The following is a 23,931-nucleotide window of genomic DNA, read 5'->3' as shown; positions in this document are numbered from 1 at the left end:
ACACTAGATTTTAGTAATTAATTTCTTCTTTATTTCTTAAAATTACATTGTTAAAAGCACATAATTCACTTGGTATTTACAGCAAAAAAGTATTCAGCTTTTAAAACTGTTACTATAGAATGTTATAAGATATTAACCTGCAAATGTTATATGGAATATACTTTTGCAGCAACTAATAAAAATAACCCCACTTTAGTGAATTTAACCTCTAGACTAGTCCTACGATATTCCTGTTTTCTTACTTCAGTCAGGGTGATTTACCATGTGCCAGGTACCATTTGTTCATACCTCTATTCATTTGGAGGACCCTTGAGGTAGACTTTAGGAGACATACTGAAAATCACACAATTAGTATGAAGTAGTAAGTGAACTCAAACCTAAGTGTGATTCCAGTGTCTGCTCATAAACTCTATAAATTCTCTAGCATCCCAACAAAACCTCTTATGGATGAATAGCAAACGTTAACAATACTGAATATTTTTGATGCTGTCAAAATATTTAGGACAGATCTCTTAAGAAATTACATACTTTAACAGTAAGGGAAAAATGAAAGCACAAAAGCAAATAAAAACAAATAAGGGCACAAAAACATTTGTTCACTATTTGAACATCATTTTCTTGCCTAATTATCTATATAAGGCAAAAATTCTTCTTAATAGTGCTCACTCCGAACTACATACAGATAAAGTTAACCTAACTGAAGGGGCAAGAAGAAATCAGGAAAAAGAATAAACCCATCCACAGTTTTAAGGATTGAGGAAATATATCCATTAGGGTAAAATAATGAGTTTTATTTTAAAATATACCTAGTTACTTCTCATATAAGTCTATTATTTTGAGATTTAAATACATGAAATTTGATAAATACTTACATGACATATGTCTTGCTTGTAGATTTAACACCTCCAATAGGAATTCTTCTAACAATTACAGATGAGTTCTTAGGAATTAGAGCATTATCATCAGTATATTCTGGAAATAAAACAACAGAATTAAGTTCCTATTTGGAGATCTGGGTAGTCATAGTCCTCAAGAAACAGAGAACTCTAACCAAACACGAATTTTATTGGAAATGAAAAGAGCATTAATAACTACATGTTCCTTGCACCTAGATTACCAATACTGTCATAATACCCAAAGCCATTAAGGCTTTGTTCCCTCCAAAGGACAACAGTGTCAGCTGGTTCTTAGCCCTGCAGCCTATACTTTTGTGAAACCTCAAATTTCAGTGAGACTGAATCATTCTGTAGTTTATTTAGCTAGTAATGCTGATCGCCTGAACTATGAAAAAAGCTATTATTTATAACGAAGAAATTGTCTCCCCTAGCCCCTGAACATGAACATTACTGAGGAAAAGACTAAAATATTAAATTGGTGTGTTTGAATTAAACAATTGGTGTGCCCAGAAAAAAAAGGATTTTATAATAAAGCATTAAGTGGGATGAAACTCTGAATAGAATGTTGATTCAAGGAACTGGTATTTGAGACTTAAAAACTGAGAAGCCAATCAGATGTGCAAAAACACTGGACAGAGTTTCGGATAGAGAAAAGCAAGAGAAAAAAATAAAGACACAAAAAGACCAAGTAACTGAAGAAAATGAAAAAAAAATGACATAAAATATAAGCAGAAAGGTACCATATGTTGATTTATATTTTGTTTGTAAGCAGAACAGAAAGTCATTGAAGGATTTTTTTTAAATGACTATTTGATGTGTTTCAAAAATAACATCTAAGTAAATCATGAACCCATAGGGGAATAAAGGAGAAACAGAGTAACTAATACGGCAGCTACTGCACATTCCAGGTAGGAGATAAGGATGTTCTGTGCTAGGATATGACAGAGAGAAATGGAGAGTCAGAATATTTGAGGCAAAATTGCTAAGGCTCACACGTGAACTGAACTGGGGTAAAGGAGAAACATGAACATGAATTTCTGGGTTGTGGTTTAAGCACTGATGAACAATGATGTCACTTTCTGAGAAGACAAATGGAGATGAATGGATCAGATTTTTCAACTCTTTGACCTATTATTTAATATTTTTGTAAGAATGGAATTTAAAAAGTAACTGGACCAATGAATTTAACTATGGCAAAGAATTGCTAAAGGAGGAACTCAGAAATCACCAAAGAAGAGAAATAATCCACTACAAGAAAATAAATGTAAAAATATAACCGCCTCCCCTAATCACACAATCAGACAGATATTAGGGTTTACTGTTAAGGTTACTGAGTTTACTTGCTTCAGTTAAGATACTCAGCACCAAGTGACTGACTTCATTTTACATACACACACCAGTTCTATTATTTTTAATCATAATACTTGTTAGTATTTCCTGTTATGAACCATTATTAGGAAAGGGTTCTTTTCAGGATATTTCAAGCAACAGGTTGTATCTCATAGGCAGAGTTAAAGTGATGCAACTTCCTAAATTCAGGAATACCAACGTAAGCCTGTCATCTCCTGTCATCTCGCATAGTTCATGACAGTCCCTGCCAAGCAAGCTCTGAGTAAGAAAACTGGGAACAGGGGAGATGGGGATTCTTTAAAATGCAAATTCTAAAATCTAAACTTGGTGTCAAACACCTGACAGTTCCTAAATATTTAACAACTCTCAAAAGTGTTTATCGTGGGGGTGGGGAAGCAAATGTGTTCACAGTAATCTTCCACGACAATTTGAGTACAGTGCTGCATCAAATTAAAAGGTGTTCCAACACCAGATGCTGTAACTGACCTTTTAATTTGTATGTTCCTGAATTACATCGATGATTTCCAAATGTTAAATACCTCTTTAATAACCTGTGAGTTTCAAAAGACTTTTTAAGCACCAGTGTAATTTTTAATTCAAAAACATGAAGACCATGGATGACAAGAAAAACAAGATGAATGTGAGAAATGAGGAAAGACAGTAAGAGTATTTTAAAAATACTTCACCCTCAGCTTTAAATCTTTCACACTAAGTTCAAAATGAAGGCTTTTTTTTTTTGGGGGGGGGGCGGGTACTGCACAAACATTGGAAAACAAGTTTATATAGTTAAGTTGCATAGACAAAACATAAAAAGATCATTATAATTTCGATTTGAAATGCAGTCTAGAAATAAAACAGGATTCTTAAATCTAAAACTTGAAACTCTGAATCAAGCATTTTAATATAATGAAGATCTGAGAGGGCCCTAAGCTTAAACAGATTAGGCAATTTAAATAATTCCAGTCAATCAGTCATGATCCAGTTCAGCATTCCCTCCTAGGCAATCTTTTAATTATGAAGCTATAAACATTTATTTATTTATACTCTTTACAGTTCATTGGATGGTGCTAAAACCAAGTGGCACTCTTTTTTTTTTAAAGATTTTATTTATTTATCTTTAGAGGGGAAGGGAAGGAGAGAGGGAGAGAAATATCAATGTATGGTTGCCTCTCATGTGTCCCCTGCTGGGAACTGGCCTGCAACCCAGGCATGTGCCCTGACTGGGAATCAAACTGCGATCTTTTAGTTCACAAGCCCGTGCTCAATCCACTGAGCTACACCAGTCAGGGCCCAAGTGGCACTCTTAACTCATCTGTCTTGTGACACTGGAACACTATTTCCAACAAAATCCATTAAGTGATTATCCTCTGCACTACAGTATTTCTCCCCTAATTTGAGGATTACAAACGATACACATTTTCTCCCCCAAAGCTCCTTCTCTTAACCAATCTAGTATAACAGCTTTCTCCAATGAGGATAGTTCACACAGATATATAAAATAAATATGCTGCAGGGCAAAGCAGTTCCCTGTTTTTAGGGTTTATCAAAATAATATATCACAATTTCTTGGCATAGAAAAAAGTAACACATTACAAAACTCTTATATTTTGGATAAGAACTCCATCAATCTTACTCTATCAAATTTACTCTGGTCTAACAAAGTTGTATTCTATTAGTTGAAAAAGATGGACAAAGTCTAGCCTCAAATGATGAAATTATGTAATACTCCAATAAAATATGAAACTTGCATAGCATCTAATGATTAAAACCGCCTTAACATTCTCTAATTCCATTTATATTTTCTTTCGTAAGTACCATTCTCTGTCCAGATGGCCTGTAAGTTCACTTGTTTTATTAAGTGTGGCTATAACACTTAAGGAGTACTTTTGGTGGCCTTAAAGTAAATATTTCCCACAGATATTTTCGTAAACAATATTTTAAAAAGCTCTTTCTCAAATGTTCATGACCACTAATTTTTCCTCTCCTAAAGTAGAGAGATGCTATACATAATTACAATTACCACAGCCTCACATGAAGTGTTCCTTAGGTATGAAACTTTTTTTAAAAGGGGAAAGTGAGGAATATTCTTTCATACATTATCAAATGAGTAGAATTCTTCCTAGAAGAGTATATTTCCATTATGATTGGCAGTACTGCTGGTCCTTAACACTATACAACCATACTTATGTCTGAATGTAAATAGAAAACAGCTTTTACACAAAACTTATTCTACCTAGGAAACAACAGGCTAAAAGTGGGGCAACCCCCCAAATGAAAATAAAAGAACCTGTGTTACCATAAACCAAAGTTAGTAATCAAGAAAACCGTAACCTAATTAGGACTTCACTTTATTTCTGTTCTTGGCATGGATAAAACTGAAAAGACTGACCAACTGAAAACTACAGATCAGCATTACAATACTGAGAAAAGAAACCGAAACAAGTTGAGTCAGAACTTGAAAAGGTCATTTGTTACATTTTCATATGTACTGTTGAATTCTCACTATAAAATGCCTTTAAAAAGAAGAGTACAGTCAATGGGTTGGTTATTGGTACTCATGATAGCAGCCTTCTGTTTTTCATTATCCTAATATCAACATAATTATATAAAAAGTCTAGAAATCATTACTTTAAAGTCCCTACTTTTGATATTCAATAAACATGAACAAAGAGTTCAACTACTTAATTACTGGATTCTTATTCTGAAATTTACACATAAGACATATTAAGTTCCAAGAGCAAGTCCAACATTGAAGACTGGCTGGATTAAATCCTCAAAAGTACCAAACTATTTCTCCACAGCACAGGCAACTACAAAATTAAAAGACAATGGGAGGAAGAAAAGGACATAAAATTTGTCATTAAACCTCAAAAATGTTGTTAGGTTGTAGATATTTGCTGCTTTTACAAATGTGAATGAAGCCTTGCATATATATGTTCTCCCCTCCTCCAACAGAGAAGTTAGAAAATACCACTAGGCAAGCACCCAGAACCCAAACCCTCTTCCACCAAAATCTTCATTTTCAAACATTTGAGACGAATAATCAGACTCCCATGCTTGTGAATTAGCATGTTACAGATGATCCACATATGAAGAAATCAAATAAAGCCAGTTAAACTCCAAGGCCCAATGCTGCAACCCTTAGCTGTGGATTAAAGTTGTATCAAAGCATTAGAAATAGCCCCACAAGAGCCACAACGGCGGTTAGTCTTCTGCCAGGAACCTCAACTAGTATGTCTTCAACCCGCACACATCTGGAGTCCATGTGACTCTTACCTTCCTTCGTCTGCGCGTTGGTGATCTGCAGGTCGCAGTCAGCAGCTTTCAGCTTCTCTCTCCCCATAATCTGCTTCTTTAGGTCGCAGAGGGAGATATGGAGCCCATCAAAGGTGACGGTATCATAGTTGAGTTTAGAAGAAAATTTATAGTGCACACAGGACATGGTGCCAAAGGATTCCTAAGGTTCAGCGAGGAGACGTGGACACGCTCAATATATGTGTATTTATAAACTTAAGAGAATATGTACACACACAAAACACTCAAAGACACTGAAGGGCCCTAAGGCCTCGGATTAAATACCCCCCAACCACAAGCAGGGGTTCGTAAAAACAATACCCCCGATACTCAGAATCACTTCATGTGCAAGAAGGCGGACGAGGACGGGGTAGGGGAATGGACAATCCGCCAACGGGCACAATGTCACCCGGCTGGGTCCCCCTCGCTCATGCTAAGGGCCGGCAGGAGACGGGGGGGCAGGCGGTGCAGTCAATAGCGGTCAGTCCACACGTTAAAGTCCGAGTGACCCCGCGGGGTCAGGGGTCCATAGTGCGGCCGCACCTCCCGGTGGGTCTCTCTCCGTGGTTTGGGATGACCCGGACCCCGGGAGAAGGCTGAGGGGAGAGGGCCTAGGCCCGGAGTCCACCAGCGGCCTCTCGCCTCCTCCTGGCTTCCGGACGACCGACGTCGGCTTCCCCAGGCCCAGGCCCAGGCCCCCCACACACACAAGCCCTGGCGCCTGCTCCCCGGAGGCCACAAGCGGTGCTGCGGCCTAGGCCCAAACGCGCGGACGGCGGCGGAGAGGCCTTCCACAGGCCGGCGCTGCCTCTACCCCCCGCCGCCGCCAACGCCGCCGCCGCCACAAAGCCGGCACCAGGCCTCCACCGGGCCTCGAAGCGCTGCCTCACCACCCCGGGCCCCGCCGGCGGCCGGGGGTCTTCGGCGGACCCTGGCGCCGTCGCCGAGGCTCCCTGACGCTTCCTCCCGCCGAGTGCTCCGCGCTTCTCTCGCCTTCCGCTCCTGTCGCCTCTAGGCCCAGAACATCGAGAACACGCCCGGAAACCGCCGGGCGACGACAAGGGCTTCCTTTTTGTTCTGCCCCCCTGCCGTTCTCAGGCGCTCACCAGGGGCCGGCGACACCTCCGAGCCAGGTACTATGGCGGACGCGGCCTGGCTCCAAGCGAGCGCCCACTCCGGGGTCTCTTAAGCAGGGATTGCACGGGCGGCGCTTGCGGGCGGGGCCGGCGTGCGCGCGTTGGCGGCCCGAGGGGCGGGGTCCGTGTCGTCACAAAGCGCACTCTGCCCACGTGATCACGCGCTTTGTGACATCTGAGCGCGGAACCGGAACCAGCGGGGAGAGCGGAAGAAACCATCTGTCTCCAAAGGGTGGGGGAGACTGCAGAGAGGGTCAATTCTTAGTGCTGTCTTGGGAGAAGAGCTCAGGTTTTCAGCAGGTACCACCGTGCTAGTTTACACTGCAAAGCGGGGTGCCCGCCTACAACCCTCAATTCTTCCGAGTCCCTAATTTAAGTAAACATCGCGGTTGCTATGCAAGCACCCCTGGCTTCCCCTTTCAACAAAGTCGCTACCCTAAGATCTTCTAAGAGAAAAGTATGGAGTAGCCACAGGATAGAACTGCTAACAAGTACTGCAAAGATTTACTGAGCTCTCACTATGTGCTAGGCCCAGCGCTCGGCATTTTATAGCACTGCCTGGCTCTGGCGCTACGTTGTCTGGGTTGGAACACTACCTATGGGACTCCTAGACTTAACTCTGTGTCTGTTTCATTGGCTGAAAGATGCTGTTAAAGTCTAGTCTTGCATCGCCATATATTTTGGGTGGTGAGCACAAAATGCAAGGTACATATGGTGTATTATAGATTTGTACATTTGAAACTGATATAATATTAACTACTTTCACTTTAATATATTTAATCTTTTTTAAATTCCATTAAAAATAGTACTTGGTTAACTGGGCTGTTATGTATTAAATGAATACATTTCCATTGTTTAGGACCATACCTTGCACACGTTTTAGTGTGTGTCAATGTGGTTCAATCAATGTCACTTTAACAGCAACAGAAAAACCCCTCGATGGTCAGCACTATCATTATCTCCAAGTTATAGATGAGGGAAGTAAAGCTAGCAATTATGAACTTTCTGAATTTACGCAATCAGGGCAATACCTGTTCAGTGGCGGTCTGAAATTTCATTCCTAATTATAAAAGCTGGGAACTGTGCCAAGAATTCCCCTCAGTGGATTGGAATATTTTTTCCTTGGGGCATGGGGAAGTAGTCATTGTTAAAGGTGGTTGGTGACACCGGCTGTGAAAGAATTCACAAAGAGAAGAAAGTGTAAAGAATAAAGTTTTTATTTACTCTCCAAGAAAGGAGAGGGGCACAGTGTGGGGAGATGTGGGGGCAACTTCTTCATGAATCCCCCCAGTGCCACGGACACGTGTGAATGAATAAATATGGCTGAGACATGCTGAGATCTGTTTGGGGATGAGGAGTGGGCTGTGGCCAGTTTCTTCTCAAGAGAGACAAAGGCCAGCAGCAGCCAGTTTCTCCGAGGAGAAAAAGGCCCCCAGCGCCCTCATCCATAGCCTTTTATTGGGTTATAATACACAGGAATACAGGGCAGCAAGGATCAAGCAGTAGATAACACTTCAAAGATATCTGAGGGCTTCAGAGTCTGAGTCAGTGTCTGTCAGGAAGAGAGTTGCAGAAACTTTGGGGCATACTCAATTCTTCTCAGACCCTTATCATATGCATGAAGGCACTCTTAGCAGAGCAGATTTCACAGGTTTATCAGGAAGTCTTTGTGATGCCAGATTTTCCCCCAGGACACACACTAGCAAGGCAAGGAGCTGTACCTCTCCCCAACAGGTATTCAGGTTTAAGGGGATTAGAGCCAGGAAGCGCTTCTCTCAGAGAACATGGGGACTTGGGCTATGTCAAAGCTGGGGGGGGGGGGCGGCAAGAGTCCATTGCTCTTTGTTGCACCCCCCCCCAGTCCTTCCATGAAAGCCTCCCAAGTGATCAAGTCTGGCTTAGGTTGCCCCCTGCTGTGAGGGGTCTTAAATGTCATTGACTTCCGACCAAGCTTTGGGGGCAGGGAGAGGAACTGAGGCAGCGTTTGCTACCAGAGACAAGCTCTGTCTCCTGTGGCTGGCATTCCAGATGTCATCCTTCTCACCCTTAGCCACAAGGGATCGAGATACAATTCCTAAAACTAGGCAGAGCAGTCTAAAACCGGGAGATACACCAACCTTGAGGGGTGGGGGCTTCCAGCTTTCATTGGATTATAATTGGATAAAAGAGGGGTGCTTGGGTTGCTGTGGCCCCTGGATGTTTGTAATGAGGCTGCAGTTTGTTCCAATGTTATCTTCTGCCTGTGGCTGTAGGAGGCAGTTAGTCACATTCTGGTCTTACTTTTCAGTAATTTCCAGTCCTGGGGACACAAACACAGAAGAGTAAAATGGCAGTCAGGTTTAACAAGGTCATAGGCCTGCTAGGCAAATGGTGCCACAATAGCAAATAGGGCTGGCTTTGTCCTTTTGTTTCCCTAAGAGAAATAGGTTTATTCTTAATGACCTGGTCTGGTTCTGGGGAGTAGGGATGAAGTTCTCTTCTTCTGTAACTACTTCCTGTGGATTATGGCCATAGGGTTGTCCCTGCCTGTGGATCCGGGTATGGGCCATTAAGAGGGAGAGGTTGGAACTGGACAGCCCAGATTGGGAGCTGTAGTCAGGAGTTGTTTGCAAAAGGAGTCTCCTAGAGCTTGGATGCTTTGCTGAATGAAAGACATAAGATATTTTAGGAAACATGGCCTGATAGTGACGATAAAGAGGAGAGCTGTGATAGGACCTAGAAAAGGAGTCAGCCAAGAAAATCAGGACCAGATGTTGGTTTTAAAAACCCACCAGTCAAATCCTCCTGTGGCCCCTTCTTTGTAGAATTTGTTGGCTTCTTCAGTGATATTTCTTACATTATTTTGTATTTTTCCAGATTGGTTAACAAAAAACCAACAATCCTCGTTAAACATAACACAGGTCCCTCCCTGGTTAGTTGTTAGTAAGTCTAGGGCTCACTTATTCTGTAGGACTATTCCTTCTAGGGAAGTGATTTGTTCTTGTGGGGTACTAAGTTGGTTGGCTATGTCAATTATCTGTTAAGTTATTTCTAAGGATAGTTGCTGGGCCAAAAATGGAGTTTAAAAGGTCTGTTTTGAGAAACTTGATAATGAGGGGTTTGAGTCCCTTGAGGGCCTCTAGCTTAATTGGGTATTGTGAGCAGCAAGAAAAGTGTATGGGGTCCTTCATGTGGATAGTGATGGGCTGTACATGATGTGCCCTCCCAGGAGTGTCAGTGTTCCAGACCTTAAGTGGGACTCTATTTACAACCTTAGAGGGAATGGAGTTTGGGAGGGAGGTTGGGGTTGAGGAAGTCCCCAGTAGTCCTAAGAAAGAAGCCTGAGGATATAGAAGGATCTGAGTACCTAGTTTAGTCATTAAATCTCTTCTGAGAAGAGCTGTGGGACAATTAGGAATTACTAAGAATAAATGAGTGAAGACCTAATCTAGTAGAGTGTGGTAGAGGATGGGGGTCTGTATTGTGGCCTGAGGCTGTCCCTGGGCCCGTATGGTAGAGACAGGAGAGGGAGACAAAGAGACTAAAAACTCTGGAAGAGCAGAGTGAGTGGCTGAGGTATCAACTGAGAAATCAATTAGCTTACCTGCAACAGAGACAGTTACCTGAGGCTTGGCCATTTCTGTGATGTGAAGTGGAGCCTGGTCTGATGCCAGGCCTGTCAGTCCGATGTCTGGAGGAGGCCCAAGAGGTCCATGGATATGGAGGGATCCCTCTAGGAGTACCTGCTGGTTCCAGAAGGGGAGTTCGATCTCCTCCCTTGAGGAGAGGGCAGTCCTTCTTCCACCGCCCCAAGTTTTTACAACATGGGCACGGTACAGCAGCTGCTGCTTTTTCTTAGGGCACTCTTTACTCCAGTGACCCTTTTGTTCCCAGTTGAAGCCGGTTTGGGGCCCCGATACCACTGATGGCTGTCCTTGCTGCTGCATCAGCATCCTCAGCAAAGTCCCTCCCCATAGATAGAGCCCCCTCAATTGCTAAAGCCACTGTTTGGTAAACCTCATTTTGCTCCCAGGATCTTTGTCGATATCACTCCCTTTTCCCCTCTTGTCTAGCCTCATCATGATTGTTAAAGACTTTGAAAGCCAGATCAACTAGTTCTGATTGTGGGGTCTGAGGGCCCTTTTCTAGCTTTTGGGGCTGGCCCCGAATGTCTGGGGCTGACTGGGAGATGATGTGCAGGGCTGGGATAGGCTGGCCCTCCCCAGAATTGGGGTCTAGATTAGTGTACAGGTGAAAAGCCTCAGAAAGCCTTAAGAGGAAAATAGCAGGATTCTCATCTGGCCCTTGAGTGGTTTCCTTAACTTTGTCGTAGTTTACAAGCTTAGTAGTGGCCCACTTCATTCCCTATATGAGGCAGGAGAGCATGTGATCCCATTTGCTGTGGTCAGGGGGGTAGTATGTACTCTCTATTGCAGTCTTGGTCAGGGATGGCTGTGGTGCTGGGGCTAAGTGTTAGGCTGCCTGCAATTTAGGTCATCACTATACTCCTGTGCCTTGGCCCAAATATGACCTCTCTCTCCCAAATTGGTACACATAGAAAAGATAGTATGAATATCTCTCCAGGAGAGGTCACAGGAGGGAGATGTTCAAACTCCTTTGTAAACTTAGCTGGGTTTGCCAAAAAACTGCCAAGTCTGACCTCAGTTTGGGAGAGGTCTGACATCGAAAAGGGAGCCTGGACCTAAATAATGCTCTCCGATCCAGCAACCTCTTGGAGAGGGAACTGGGTCACAGGCTTAGAAAGTTTCTGAGAGAGACAGACTGAAAGAGTGTGGCTGGGAGAAACCCAGTCTGAAGGTGGGGCAGGGGGAGAGGCCTGAGGAGGAGAAGAAGGGAGAGGAGATGGAAGGGGTGCTGAAGAGTTCCGTGACGGGGAATATGGAGGAGGAGGTGAACAGAGGAGGAATTTGGCAGAATCTTGGGATAATGGAGGAGGAAGGGAAGTACTTGTAAATAAGAACATGCGACAGGAAGCGTGGAGATCAGGATGGCGAGAGAGTTTGAAAAAGGGCTGAGGTAAGGAACCTCAGACCATTTCTCAGAGTGACAATAGTACAGGTCAAGTCGAAGGATAGTACTATGGTTAAGAGACCCGGTCAGATAGTACTATGGGCCAGGCTTCCTGGTCACCCAGTTTGTATTGAGGCCTGTGCTGCAATAGAGAATCAAGGGTTTGGGCTTGAGGTTGGTAAGTCCCAGAGTCTTCAAATTCTTAAGTAGACAACCCAATGGGGAGTCCTTGGGTGGGGTCAATTGAGTACGGCCCATGGTGAGAACTATGAAAAAGAAAAAGGAAGAATATCTCAGGGCTGAAAACAACCAAGTGGGCGGGGTGGGGGGAGGTTTGAGGAGGGTGTTCCCAACTCAAACGAACTAGAGGTTTGCATCCAGGGCTGAGTGTCCTTGAGCCAGTGGCCAGACTGAGCACAAGGTTCTGCCTCAGAGCCAAGCATCCCTGATTCTCTTCAAACTTGGTTTAAATCAATCATCATCTTGTCAGAAAAGTCTTCCTAAGGCTATCTTATCTAAATAGGTAGGCCATCATTCTGTATCCTCTTTTTTTCCCAAGCACTCATCACTACTTGGCATGGTATGCTTGGTTTTTAATTTTTTGTCTCCCCAACACCTCAGAACAGGGATTTGTCTCTTTTGTTTATGTTGTATCCCCAGCTCTCAGAACACTGCCTAAACATAGTAGGCACTCAATAAATGTTAAATTTGCTGTCTATAGACATATTATGTCAATATGATTTTGGTTGAGTCAAGGGCAGCCTCAGAGGTGAAAATACAATTCAACTCAACGACATCATCAACTTCAGTGCTTTTTCTTTTACATTTAAAATAAAGACGCAACTTTTATTGACAAGCTTGGGATACAATGGACTTCACAGAACAACAGAAATAAGACACTGAAATGTAACATTGCAGCAGACAGGTTAATACTCTTCACCCTCATCCTCTCCCTCAGCACTATCTGCTCCAACTTCCTTACAATCCTTTCTAAGGGCAGCCATGCCTTCATAAGTCACAGAAAACATACCAGTAGACAAGGGCTCACCTGGCAAACATCAGGTCAAACTTGTAGTTCAGGCACGCCCAGACCTCAGCAACAGCTGTCATCAAACTAAAACAGCTTGATGTAATTTGGCCAGGTCTCCACCAAGTACCACAGTGGGAGGCTGGTAATTAATGCCAATGTTAAAGGCAGTAAGGGCCAGTCCACAAACTAGATGGTATGCTTGGTTTAGATGGTGGCAACGGCAACAACGACATCCTTTGGGAACCACATCACCATAGTACAATAGGCAGCAAGCCATGTGTCTACTGTGGTGAGAGTCAACATTTCACTAGCTGGTTGGCTGGCTTAGAGTATGCATTAGTGATCTCTGCTACAGTAGGATGGTAATGGTAAGCTTCCTCAGCAGAGATGACAGGGGCATATGTGGCCAGAAAGAAGTGGATGCAGGGATAAAGTACCAGGTAGGTCTGGAATTCCGTCAGATTAACATTCAGGGCTCCATCAAACTTAAAGGAAGTGGTGATAGAGGGCACATCCTGGCTTAGTGTAAGTTGAGCGCTCAATATTGATGTTTTAGACGCACTTGTTGTCATTCACAAAGGCACAATCAGAGTGCTCCAGGGTGCTGTGGGAAGTAAGCATGGAGTTGTAGGGCTCAGCTACAGCTGTGGCAACCTGGGGGTGCTGGGAAGTCCAGCCTGGACTTCCTCCCATTATCAATCATGAGATGTTTCATCAGCAGGGAGATAAACCCAGAATGAGTTTCCCCACCAAAGCTGTGGAAAACTAAGAAGCCTGAACATTTGGAACCCACAGTCATTAATGAAGTTTGTACTGGTACCTACCACCAGCTCTTCCACCCTGAATAGCTCATTACAGGCAGGGCACATGCTGCCAATTACAATACCCGTGGACACTACACCATCGACAAGGAGATCATGGACCTTGTCTTGGACAGAATACAGAAACTGGCCTACCAGTACACAGGTCTTCTAATCCTGCCAAGTGCCCAATAGCATGACATAACCAGATTCTGAGTCTGGTCTCAGCCCAGATTCACAAGCATGTCTCTTACTGTCACCAATGCGTCTTTCCCAAATGGATGATTGTCTTCATATTTTATTTACTTAATATTGCAGACTACAGAAAGTTTTGCATTTTTATGTAATAAAATCCCTGCATTTTTTCTTCATGGGTTTTACCTTTATTTGTAAACTTAAAAAAATAACTTTCTAGCCACTCAGCACCCATCCTATATATTTACTTGCTTATGCTCCCTTCTGGTTTATGAATGAGCTTCATAGTTTTAAATTAAACTCTATTTTGTTTTGAGGGTTTTTTTGTGTATAACGTACATTATAGAGTAAAGATGACTTTTATGCCTTATAAAATTATGAACTATATTGTTAATAAAAATCATAAACTGTATACTTTGATGCAAGTTATACACATTTTACAGCTATTAAAGAGTATTTAACTATGTTTTAAACTATATTTTATATAGATGGGATGATTCTTTAGTTTATAGAAGATTTTTTGCAACATTACATTTGACTCCTCTGTTTTGTCTTCCTAGCAGCATTTTAAGGTTTATTCAATTTGATGAAAGCTAAAGATCATGGATTAAATCATTATATGAATTGAGTTTTTGAAAATTTTTTTTAAATTTTTTTATTGATTATGCTGTTACAGTTCTTCTATTCCCCCCTTCATTCCCCTCCACCCTACCCCCATCCCCACCATTACCCCCCCTTTAGTTTATGACCATGTGTCTCAATTCCTTTAGATTCTATATTTCCCATGCTATTCTTGCCCCCCCCCATCTATTTTCTATCTACTGTCTGTGCTACTTATTTTCTGTACCTTCTGCCCCCTTCTCCTCCTCCCACTCCCCTGTTGCTAACCCTCCTTGAGATCTTCATTTCTATGTTTCCACTCCTGATCTCGCTGTCCTTTTAGTTTGCTTTTGTTTTAGGTGTGGTTGTTAATAACTGTGAGTTTGTTGTCCTTTCACTGTTCATGTTTCTTTAACTTCTTTTTCTTAGATAAGTCCCTTTAACATTTCATATAATATGGGCTTGGTGATGATGAACTCCTTGAATTTGATCTTATCTGAGAAGCACCTTATCTGCCCTTCCATTCTAAATGAAAGTTTTGCTGGATAGAGCAATCTTGGTTGTAGGTCTTTGGATTTCATGACTTGGAATACCTCTTTCCAGCCCCTTCTTGCCTGTAAGGTCTCTTTTGAGAAATCTGCTGACAGTCTGATGGGGACTCCTTTGTAGGTGACTGTCCCCTTAACTCTTGCTGCTTCTAGGATTCTCTCCTTCATTTTAATTTTGGCTAATGTAATTATGATGTGCCTTGGTGTGTTCCTTCTTGGGTCCAACTTCTTTGGGACTCTCTGAGCTTCCTGGATTTCTTGGAAGTCTATTTCCTTTGCCAGATTGGGGAAATTCTCCTTTATTATTTGTTCAAATAAGTTTTCCACTGGTGGCTGTGCCTTTCCCCCTTCTGGTACCCCTATAATTCGGATGTTGGAGCATTTAAAGATGTCCTGGAGGTTCGTAAGACTCTCCTCATTTCTTTGAATTCTTGCTTCTTGACTCTTTTCTGTTTGGCCATTATTTGCTTTCTTCTGGTCCACTCCATTGATTTGAGTCCCAGTTTCCTTTTCATCGCCATTGGTGTCCTGTGCAATTCCATTCATTTCAATTAGTTTCACCTTCATATATTTGTCTAATTTGTGGCTATAATCAACCAGTTCTGTGAGGATCCTGATGACCAGTGTTTTAAACTGTGCGTCTGAGAGTTTTGCTATTTCTTCATCGCTTAGATCTATGGGCTCTGGGGCTTTGAGATCTTGCAACATTTTTGGTCTGTTCTGGCCCTTTAAGTGTGAGAAGCAGTGCCTTGGACTCCCAGGTCGCTGGGTTGTGAAGCTGTATGTGGGGGCATGGTCAGAGCGGGGAAATGGCGACCCCCTCTGCTGTTTCTCACAGCTGGGTGAGGATTAGCCTCTTAGGTGGTTCACCTGGGCCGGGCCACTCAGAGTCTCTGGGTTATGACGCTGTATGTGGAGGTGGGGTCAGAGCGGGGAAATGGCGGCGCCCTCCACTGCCGCTTGCCACGGGGACCCACTGGGCCCCGGTCCAACTGCCCACTCCCTCGCCTGTCCGCCCGCGCACAAATGCGCGACCACAGTCAACACGCAGCACCGCTCCCCGCTGTCTCCCCCGCGGTCGCTCACCTGGTGGCTCGCTAGGTCACTCACTAGGTCCAACCCTGCACCTGGATTCCGCGCGTCTGGATTCCACGCCTGAGTCCCCTCCGACCGAGTCCTCCTGTGCAATCCCGCTTCACCAGCCGCTGTTTTTGCCCTTTACCAGTCAGGCTGAAGAATTTGTTGTTAACGGACTTCCGAAAAGTTCAATTTTCCGTGTTCTGGCTATGTTTTCTGTTGCTAATATTTAGTTGTCTCTAAACTTGGTTGTGTGAGAAGGCACAGCACATCCACCTATGCCTCCATCTTGGCGGAAGTCTAAGTGAATTCGAGTTTTTGAAAATTGATGTAAACAACTTACTGTTTATCCATTTTTAACTCATTTAATCATCCAGCACACATTCAAATGGCAAAATAAAAATGTCTAAAAATCCCATGTGTGGGAGGTGGGGATCAGTAGGATCCCCTGTGATCATTGGTGGGATATACATTGAAGCAGTATTTGAGGAAACAATTTGGCATTCTCTTGCACATTTAGGTGTTCCTGTACCTTATGAATCAGTAATAATTCCACTTGTGGTTTTGACTGTTATGTACTTGCAAAAGAATTTCACGAAAGCTCTTTTTAAGCAAAAACTTGAAACAGTCCAAATGCCCATGATTGGAGAAGAGATAAATGCCTTATAATCTATCCAGACAGTGGAATGTTACACAGCAGTCAAAATAAATAAAGTACAGCTACATGCAACAACATGGTGATGGGATCTTTTTTAGCTGTTCTTGAATGAAAAAAAGCAAGTCTCAGAAGATGACACATTGTATAATACCATTTCTATAAATTTCAATAAAAAGTAAAACTTGTGAGGTAAAACTTGTATAGATAAAGACATTATTCAGCTTGGCATACAAATTTAACACTGCTGAAAGAAAACAATTAGAAAACACAAAATTCAGCATCGTGAATACTTCTGAGATGGAATATGAGTTATTGGTGATTATTTTCTTCTTGGGTGAGTTCACAGATATTCATTATTTTATTAAAAGTAAACAAATAAAGACAACAATTAAAGTAAAGGGGAGCCATGCACAGAACAATGTTAACAAGGGGTCCTGAGATCAGAATGATGACTAATGCAGTGGTGGGCCACTGAGGTTGCATCTCTCCCTTCTTTCTTTCTTTCTTTCTTTCTTTCTTTCTTTCTTTCTTTATTTATTTATTTATTTATTTATTTATTGCATTTAAAAAAATTTATTTAGTTATTTTTCAACTACAGTTTCTTTTGTCAATTTCTCCCATCCCATCCCCCCCCGCCCCGTCTCCCCACCTCCCTCCCATCCCCCCCCCCCACAGACCTCATCCCTGTGTCTTTCATACTTGTTCTTCAAAATCCCTCCCCGTTTTTCCCCTTAAATTCCCTTCCCTCTCCCCTCTGGTGCATCTCTCCCTTCTTCCCACTGTGAGCAAATAGTGTCACAAACATTCATACAGAAAAATGAAGCCCTTTAAAGAAACAAAAATTAGGCTAGCTCCCTGAATTCTGTTGCAGCACTTAATGCCATAAGTATAAATAAAACTCATTTATACTTGTACTTTAATAATGCAGTTCTACTTTTTTTCTGTTGAGATCAGAGAAGGGACTTGGTTATCAGACTCCTGAGTACCTGGAGCCAGAAAATGCTATCCACCAATGATCTTAAATCATCCAATGTCTTCTACCTTCATTCCATCCTATGCAAGTGGGACTCAAACTAAGAACATTTTTATTATCTATCTATTTATTTATGTATTTATGGAACAAAGTTTTTATTTATTTATTTTTATTTAAATTATTTTATTGTTCAATTACAGTTGTCTGTATTTCCCCCCACCCCCACCCCCAGATTTTTAAGTGGTAAGGCCTCATAAAAGTGCCAGGGGATTTTTTTACTAAAGATTTTATTTATTTATTTTTAGACAGAGGAGCAGGGAGGGAGAAAGAGAGGGAAACATCAATGTGTGGTTGCCTCTTGCATGCCCCCTACTGGGACCTGGCCCCAAACCCAGGCATCTGCCCTGAGGGGGAATCCAGCCGGTGACCCTTTGGTTCACAGGCCAGCTCTCAATCCAATGAGCCACACCAGCCAGGGCCCAGAGGATATTATATACAGGCAGGTATACACCATTCTGGCTTCTAGGAATTCAAGGGTTCTAGGTAAATACAAAGGGGGAGCAGCAATGGGAATGTTATTGTGCCAGAGCTGAAGCAAAGCAAAGAACCTCAGAGAAGGTTTTTTGAGAAGCCTCTTCTCTTTCAAGTGAATGCAACTTACTCATTCATTCCCCAGACATGCACTATGCCATGAGTGCTGATGTGTGCCAGGCACAGGGCTGGGTACCTGGCTGTCAGCAGTGAACGAATCAAAGCCCCTGCCTGAGGGAGTTACTATAAGGGGCTTTATCTACTTTTAGAGGCTCCAAAATTTGCCATGTGACTTTGGGTAACTTAACCTCTCTGGCCCCTGGTCTCCTGAAGGTCCTGTTTCATGGGCCCTGCGTGACTGTACTTAGGAGGCCCCAGTGCTCGGTGTAATACTCTGCTGGGGCTGTCTTGGCATTCCTCATAACTTTCATTTTGTCCTGAGCCCTGCAAATTATGTAGCTGGTTGTATGTAGTTTCTTGATTTGTGAAACAGTTAAAATGGTGCCTTCCTAGAAACAGAAAGTAGGGGTTGGGGAAGGGGAAATGGGAAATGATACTTGGTTGGCAAAGAGTTTCAGTTTTACCAAATGAAAAAGTTTTAGAGCTCTGTTGCACCAAAATGTGAATATATTTAAAGCTACTGAGCTGTACAGTTAAAAATGATTAAGATGGTGAATTTTACATCATGTGTTTTTGAAAAAAGGACAAAAAATAGTACCTTCCTGATAGGGTTATTAACACAATTCTATGACAGTGCCTGGAGCAGAAGCACCATTTAAGTGTTGTTTGGGATGTAAATTCAAATGTCAAATGCTAGCGATGTCTCTCTGAAGTGCTTCCAACTTGGATAAACATAACAGCACCACCAAAAACTGTGGCTAGCATTTGTCACATGCTTCTTCTTCACCACTCCCTGTGCCAGGTAGTTTTTACGTAATCCTTTTTCAATCCTCCCAAGAACACTGTGGATAGGTTCCAATATTGCCCCTATTTTATAAAGTTGGTATCAAGGTTCAGAGAAGTGAGGTAATATGCTTGAGGTCATACAGGAACCACGATTTCAAAAGGGGGTGTGCCTGGCTGGGAAGGGCAGTCTCTTCACCACTATTTTATGGGCAAGATGTCAGTCCTGTCAAGGGGCCCAAAGGAAGGGGCTGCCTCTGTATGGGTGTCAGGCGCAAAGCTGGTCCACTGCCAGCAGACTGTCTTGCTGCGGCTGTCCTGTGTCTCTCTTCCGCTTATCCTCGGGTATCTCTGATCTTGTGTTTTTATCTCGTCTCTACTCCTAGATTAAGTTCCAGGAGGGCACAGACCTCATCTGCTTCATCTGCATCTTCCCTGGGGCCCCTGGCAGGTGCTAGGGAATTATCTGTGGAGCCCCATATGACTCTTGATAAGTGGTTCTGCTAGCTTCTTCAACAGTAACAAGCTTGGTAGATTAAAGCAGGGCAGTGGCCCAGAAGGTCCCTGGAGGAAGTGCAAATGGGGACACCCACACTTACATAGGCCTTACTCAGGCTTCGTGTGTGCCTCTCAAGCCTGTGATTGTTTGGTCCATATTCCAAGCACTGGGCTCTGTGCTGTCCCCTGTGTCACATACTGTCTCCTTTATCCTTACCTGTGAGGTAGGTGTGGTTCTTCTTCCAGTTTTACACAGGAGGAAAACTAAGTCTCAGGGAAGTGAGCCCAAGGTTACAGCTAGTAGTGATGGAACCAGGATTCAAACCCTGTGGTGAGTTTACCTTCCCTGTCAGGCAAGTATTCCTGGTGGAACTGTCACACCTGTGCCTGTCTCAGGTCTGCACCTTGCCTTTGCTTTGCTGGCTTTTTCTCCTGTAGGTCACTGGTTGAGAGGAGGGGAATGAGAGAAAAGCATTCATTCATCTCATAGAACTCAATGAGTGACAGCTTGTTCCTGGCATGGTTCTAGGCACTCAGAAAGCAGCAGTGAACATGACAGGCAAGGCTTTTACCAACCTGGAGTCGCCATTCTAGTGAGGGAGAGACACAAGAAGCAGTGAGACAAGCAAGGAGAAGAGATAACTGAAGAACGTGCTAAGTGTTATGAAGAAAATAAAACAGCAATATGGAGCGTGATGGGCGGTGGGTAAGGGTGATTGACAATGGATGATCAGGAAAAGCCTCTGAGAGGAGGTGGCACTTGAGCTGGCATTTTAATGACAAATGAGGTGAGGTTCTAAGGGAAGAAGTTTCTGGGTGGAGCGAATGACAAGTGCGGGTAATCCAGGGACAGTCAGTAGGCCAGTGTGAGTGAAGTGTGTAGATAATGAGGGGATGACAGAGCTCATGCCAGAGAGAAAAGCAGGGGCCAGGTCATGTAGGGTTATCAAAGCCATCTGAACAACTTTTGATTTGAGAAAGGACTGTTCTAGAAAGGTATGAGAACTCAGGACCACCTTATGTTAATGTTCAGGGCAATTTGAGTATGAAGAGGTACCATGGGTTTCTAAGACTCAAGTTACAGTTGAACTGTAATTACCTTTACCAATGCCCTGGGAAGGTCCAGGAACTGGAAGAGGCCAGGACAGCGTGGGTTGTCAGGTGTGGTTTATTGAAAAGGCAGCAGCTGGGAGGCACAAGCACCACACACGGCTCATAGCATCTTTCCCGGGGGTCACATGACCAGGACTGGGGCTTGAGACAGGTGGGGAGGGATTGATCCCAAGACAGATCCTGCAGCTCTTGGAGCTTGTTTCACCTGTCATGCAGGATGCTTGAAACAGATCTATCAGGAATGGGTCGAAAGTAACCCTGATAAATCTAGGCCTGTGACTTGTTAGAAGGCCTGCAAGAGGCTTGAAGTAGAAGTCCTTAGAGAGACAGGAAAAGGGAGACATGCGGGGGAAAGGAAAGCCCATATGACTCTGTGCCAAGGCCTCCAGCTTGTTTGCAGTGCAGAGGCACTAGCATCTGACTCAGCGGGGCTTTGTGCAGGTGATTTCAAGGCACAGCCATGATTAAGAACTGCCACATTCTTGGTGGCTCATGGTTTAGTGCACAAATGCAGGCACCACACACAGCCTTGTTTCAAATCCCAGTTCTGCTGCATACTACATTAGGGGCACTGAGCAAGTCATGTATGCTCCCTGTGCCCTGTTTCCTCACACCCCAATGAAGCTGGTAACTATAGTACCTCAATCATAGGCTATTCCAGGGAATAGAGAATCTGGGAGCAGTACCCACACCAAGTGAACATTGGCCAGTATTATGTTGTTCTATTGACCTTCAGGACTATCTTGTAAAGAAAGCATTGTTATTATTCAGGTCTACAAAGAAGAAATGAGGTGTAGTGAACTTTCCATGGTCATACTAAAAGTAATTTATTTGCAAAACAAAAACACACATTCCATCCCAAAATGCTCATGTGATCTGAGGTTTGATGGGCAGATCACTGCCACTGGTTGCAGGTGGGAGGTAAGAATACCTTTCTGGCAGGGTTGTTTTGAAAGTGGCAAAATTCCAGTCACAGTCATAGATCCATTTTGCACAAAAAAACAACTATAAACTCTGGAAAAGATGTAGCTACCTGAAAACACTGTGGAGCAATCAAACCCAGGCAAGTGCTGGAAGGGTGTCTTCACTTGGAAGAAAGGGACAGCACTGGGTGACAGCACTCTATTTTCAAAGGCAGGACAAGCCTGTGCTAAAGGAGGTAGCTTAAACTCTACTGGAATACTACCTAGTTTTACTGGCCAGAGGAAGCAGAGGACAAGGATACATAAACACGGCCTCTGGAAATTGAGGGGAGATTCTGGAAAGAAAGATCCAGAGAAGAAAGTCCCACATTCTAGATGCGAACTCTGCCTAAATATCTGGCAGAATGCATGTATGCAGGGAAACTCTGGCTACAACTCTAAACAAAGTGAACTAATATTTCAACCAACACTCACATCTGGGAGGCAGTCCTGCAGTGTGAGTTCAGCCAAGTTAACAGTCTGCTTAAAAAAAGGAATGAAACTGCCTGCTACATAGTGATACAAAAAGATATTCAAATATATAGTTAAGTGCATGGCACCATAAAAACCATTGTATAATGTGTTTCCAAATTATAATACCTACATATTTGTGTATGTACATATGCACATATACATACTACATGCATATGTACTATCTATCTAGAATATTCCTGAAAAGTTGAAAAGATACACAAGCTGGTAAGAGCGATTGCTTTCTGGGAAGGGGAAATGGAATTGGGTGTTGGGCTGATCAATATAGGAAGCAGAACCACTTTGGTCCCACTGGTTTTTTTTTAAAGTCACAATCATTAAAATATTCAATAATTTTCATGCAGAAAAATTCACCCTTTTTGGTTTATAGTTTTCTGATTTTTGGCCAACAGACACCATTGAGTAACAACCACCACAGTCAGGACACAGAGTATTTTCATCACCCTCCAAAATTTGCGGTCAACTCCACCCTCTACCTCCAACCTCTGACAACTGTTTTCTATTCCTACCATCTTGCCTTTTCCAGCTCATTGTATAAGTGGAATCATGCAGTATGTCACCCTTTGATGTTGACTTTGTTCACTTAACACGTTGCATTTAAATTTTACAACATATCAATGCTTCATTCTTTTTGTTGTTGACTAATCCTCATTGTTTGGATGCACCACAGCTGATATATAGTCTTCAGCTGAATATGCAGGTTGTTTCTTCTTCGGGCAATTACAAATAACACTGCCTTAAATTTCATGTGCAGGTTTTCACTTCTCCTTGGTCAGTACTGAGGAATAGGTTATTGGGTCACAAGGCAGTGTCAGTTTAACTTGACAAAAAACCTGTGTACTTATTTCCCATAGTGATTCCATTTTGCATTGCCACCAGCAATACATGAGGGTTCCAGTGGGTCCATAGCCTTAGCAGCACACAATGTTGTCAGTCTTTTTTTCTTTGTTTCAGACATTCTGATGAATATGTAGGAGTATCTCACTGTAGTTCTCATATAAATGTCCCTAGTAGTTGATAAGTTAGAGCATCTTTTCATGTGCTTATTTGCCACTATATATCTTTATAGCAACATTATTGAGTTATGATTCACATACCATACATTTACCTTTTAAGGTACAGAGAAGAAGAAGCATAATTTGTAGGCATTAAATAGATGGGGAGAGGTTAAAAATGGTATGGGAAACAGAGAACTCAAGGAACTTATATGCACAACCCATGGATATGAGGTAAGAGGGAGGTGCTGGAGGTTTGGGGGTGCAGGGTGGAGGGGGCATAAAGGGGGAAAATTGGGAAAACTAATAGCATAATCAATAAAATATAATTTTAAAAATAAATAAAAGCCAACATGAGAAAAGAAAGAAAAACATTTACCTTTTAAACATACACAATTCAGTGGCTTTAAGCATACTCATGAAGGTGCACACCTTAATACCTAATTTTGAAACGTGTTCACCACCCCATACCCATTAGCAGTCATTTCCACTCCTTTCCCCACCCCACCAGCTAGCACCTGGCAATCAATAATCTACTTTCCGTCTGTGTGGATTTGTCTATTCTGGACAATTCATATAAATCAGGGGTCCCCAACCTCTGGACTGCGAACCGGTACTGGTCTGAACCTGTTAGGAACCGAGCTGCACAGCAGGAGGTGAACTTGAATGTAATGTGCTGGAATCATCATGAAACCATCCCTCCCTTTGACCCACATTATGTGGAAAAATTGTCTTCTACAAAACCAGTCTCTGGTGCCAAAAAGGTGGGGACCACTGAAATAAATGGAATCATACAATTATGATCTATTTTGTATCTGGCATCTTTCACTCAGCATAATATTCTCAAGTTTTATCCATGCTATACTGTGT

At 42.8% G+C, this 23,931-nt stretch overlaps 1 protein-coding gene across 3 annotated transcripts in view; it reads right to left on the bottom strand.

Annotated features, from left to right (window-relative positions):
• RBBP6 (RB binding protein 6, ubiquitin ligase) overlaps positions 1–6,778 on the bottom strand; it is a 31,047-nt gene extending 24,269 nt beyond the window's left edge. For 2 of the 3 annotated variants that reach the window (XM_037130740.2, XM_037130742.2), the window contains exons 1-2: positions 5,523–6,778; positions 873–972 (exon numbers count right to left, since the gene is read on the bottom strand). In XM_037130740.2, coding sequence (XP_036986635.2) covers positions 873–972; positions 5,523–5,688 — 266 coding nt within the window. In that variant the 5' untranslated portion in view covers positions 5,689–6,778. The remainder of the gene's footprint in view (positions 1–872; positions 973–5,522) is intronic. The other variant, XM_037130741.2, reaches the window with a different exon arrangement.
• Positions 6,779–23,931: the final 17,153 nt, after the last annotated feature.

Source organism: Artibeus jamaicensis, unplaced genomic scaffold (assembly GCF_021234435.1).
Source record: "Artibeus jamaicensis isolate MK-2021 breed Jamaican fruit bat unplaced genomic scaffold, CSHL_Jam_final contig_700, whole genome shotgun sequence".
In the NCBI taxonomy this organism is placed as follows: domain Eukaryota; kingdom Metazoa; phylum Chordata; class Mammalia; order Chiroptera; family Phyllostomidae; genus Artibeus; species Artibeus jamaicensis.
The sequence above is the reverse complement of the archived record's forward strand: the minus strand, read 5'-3'. Positions and strand labels throughout refer to the sequence as shown.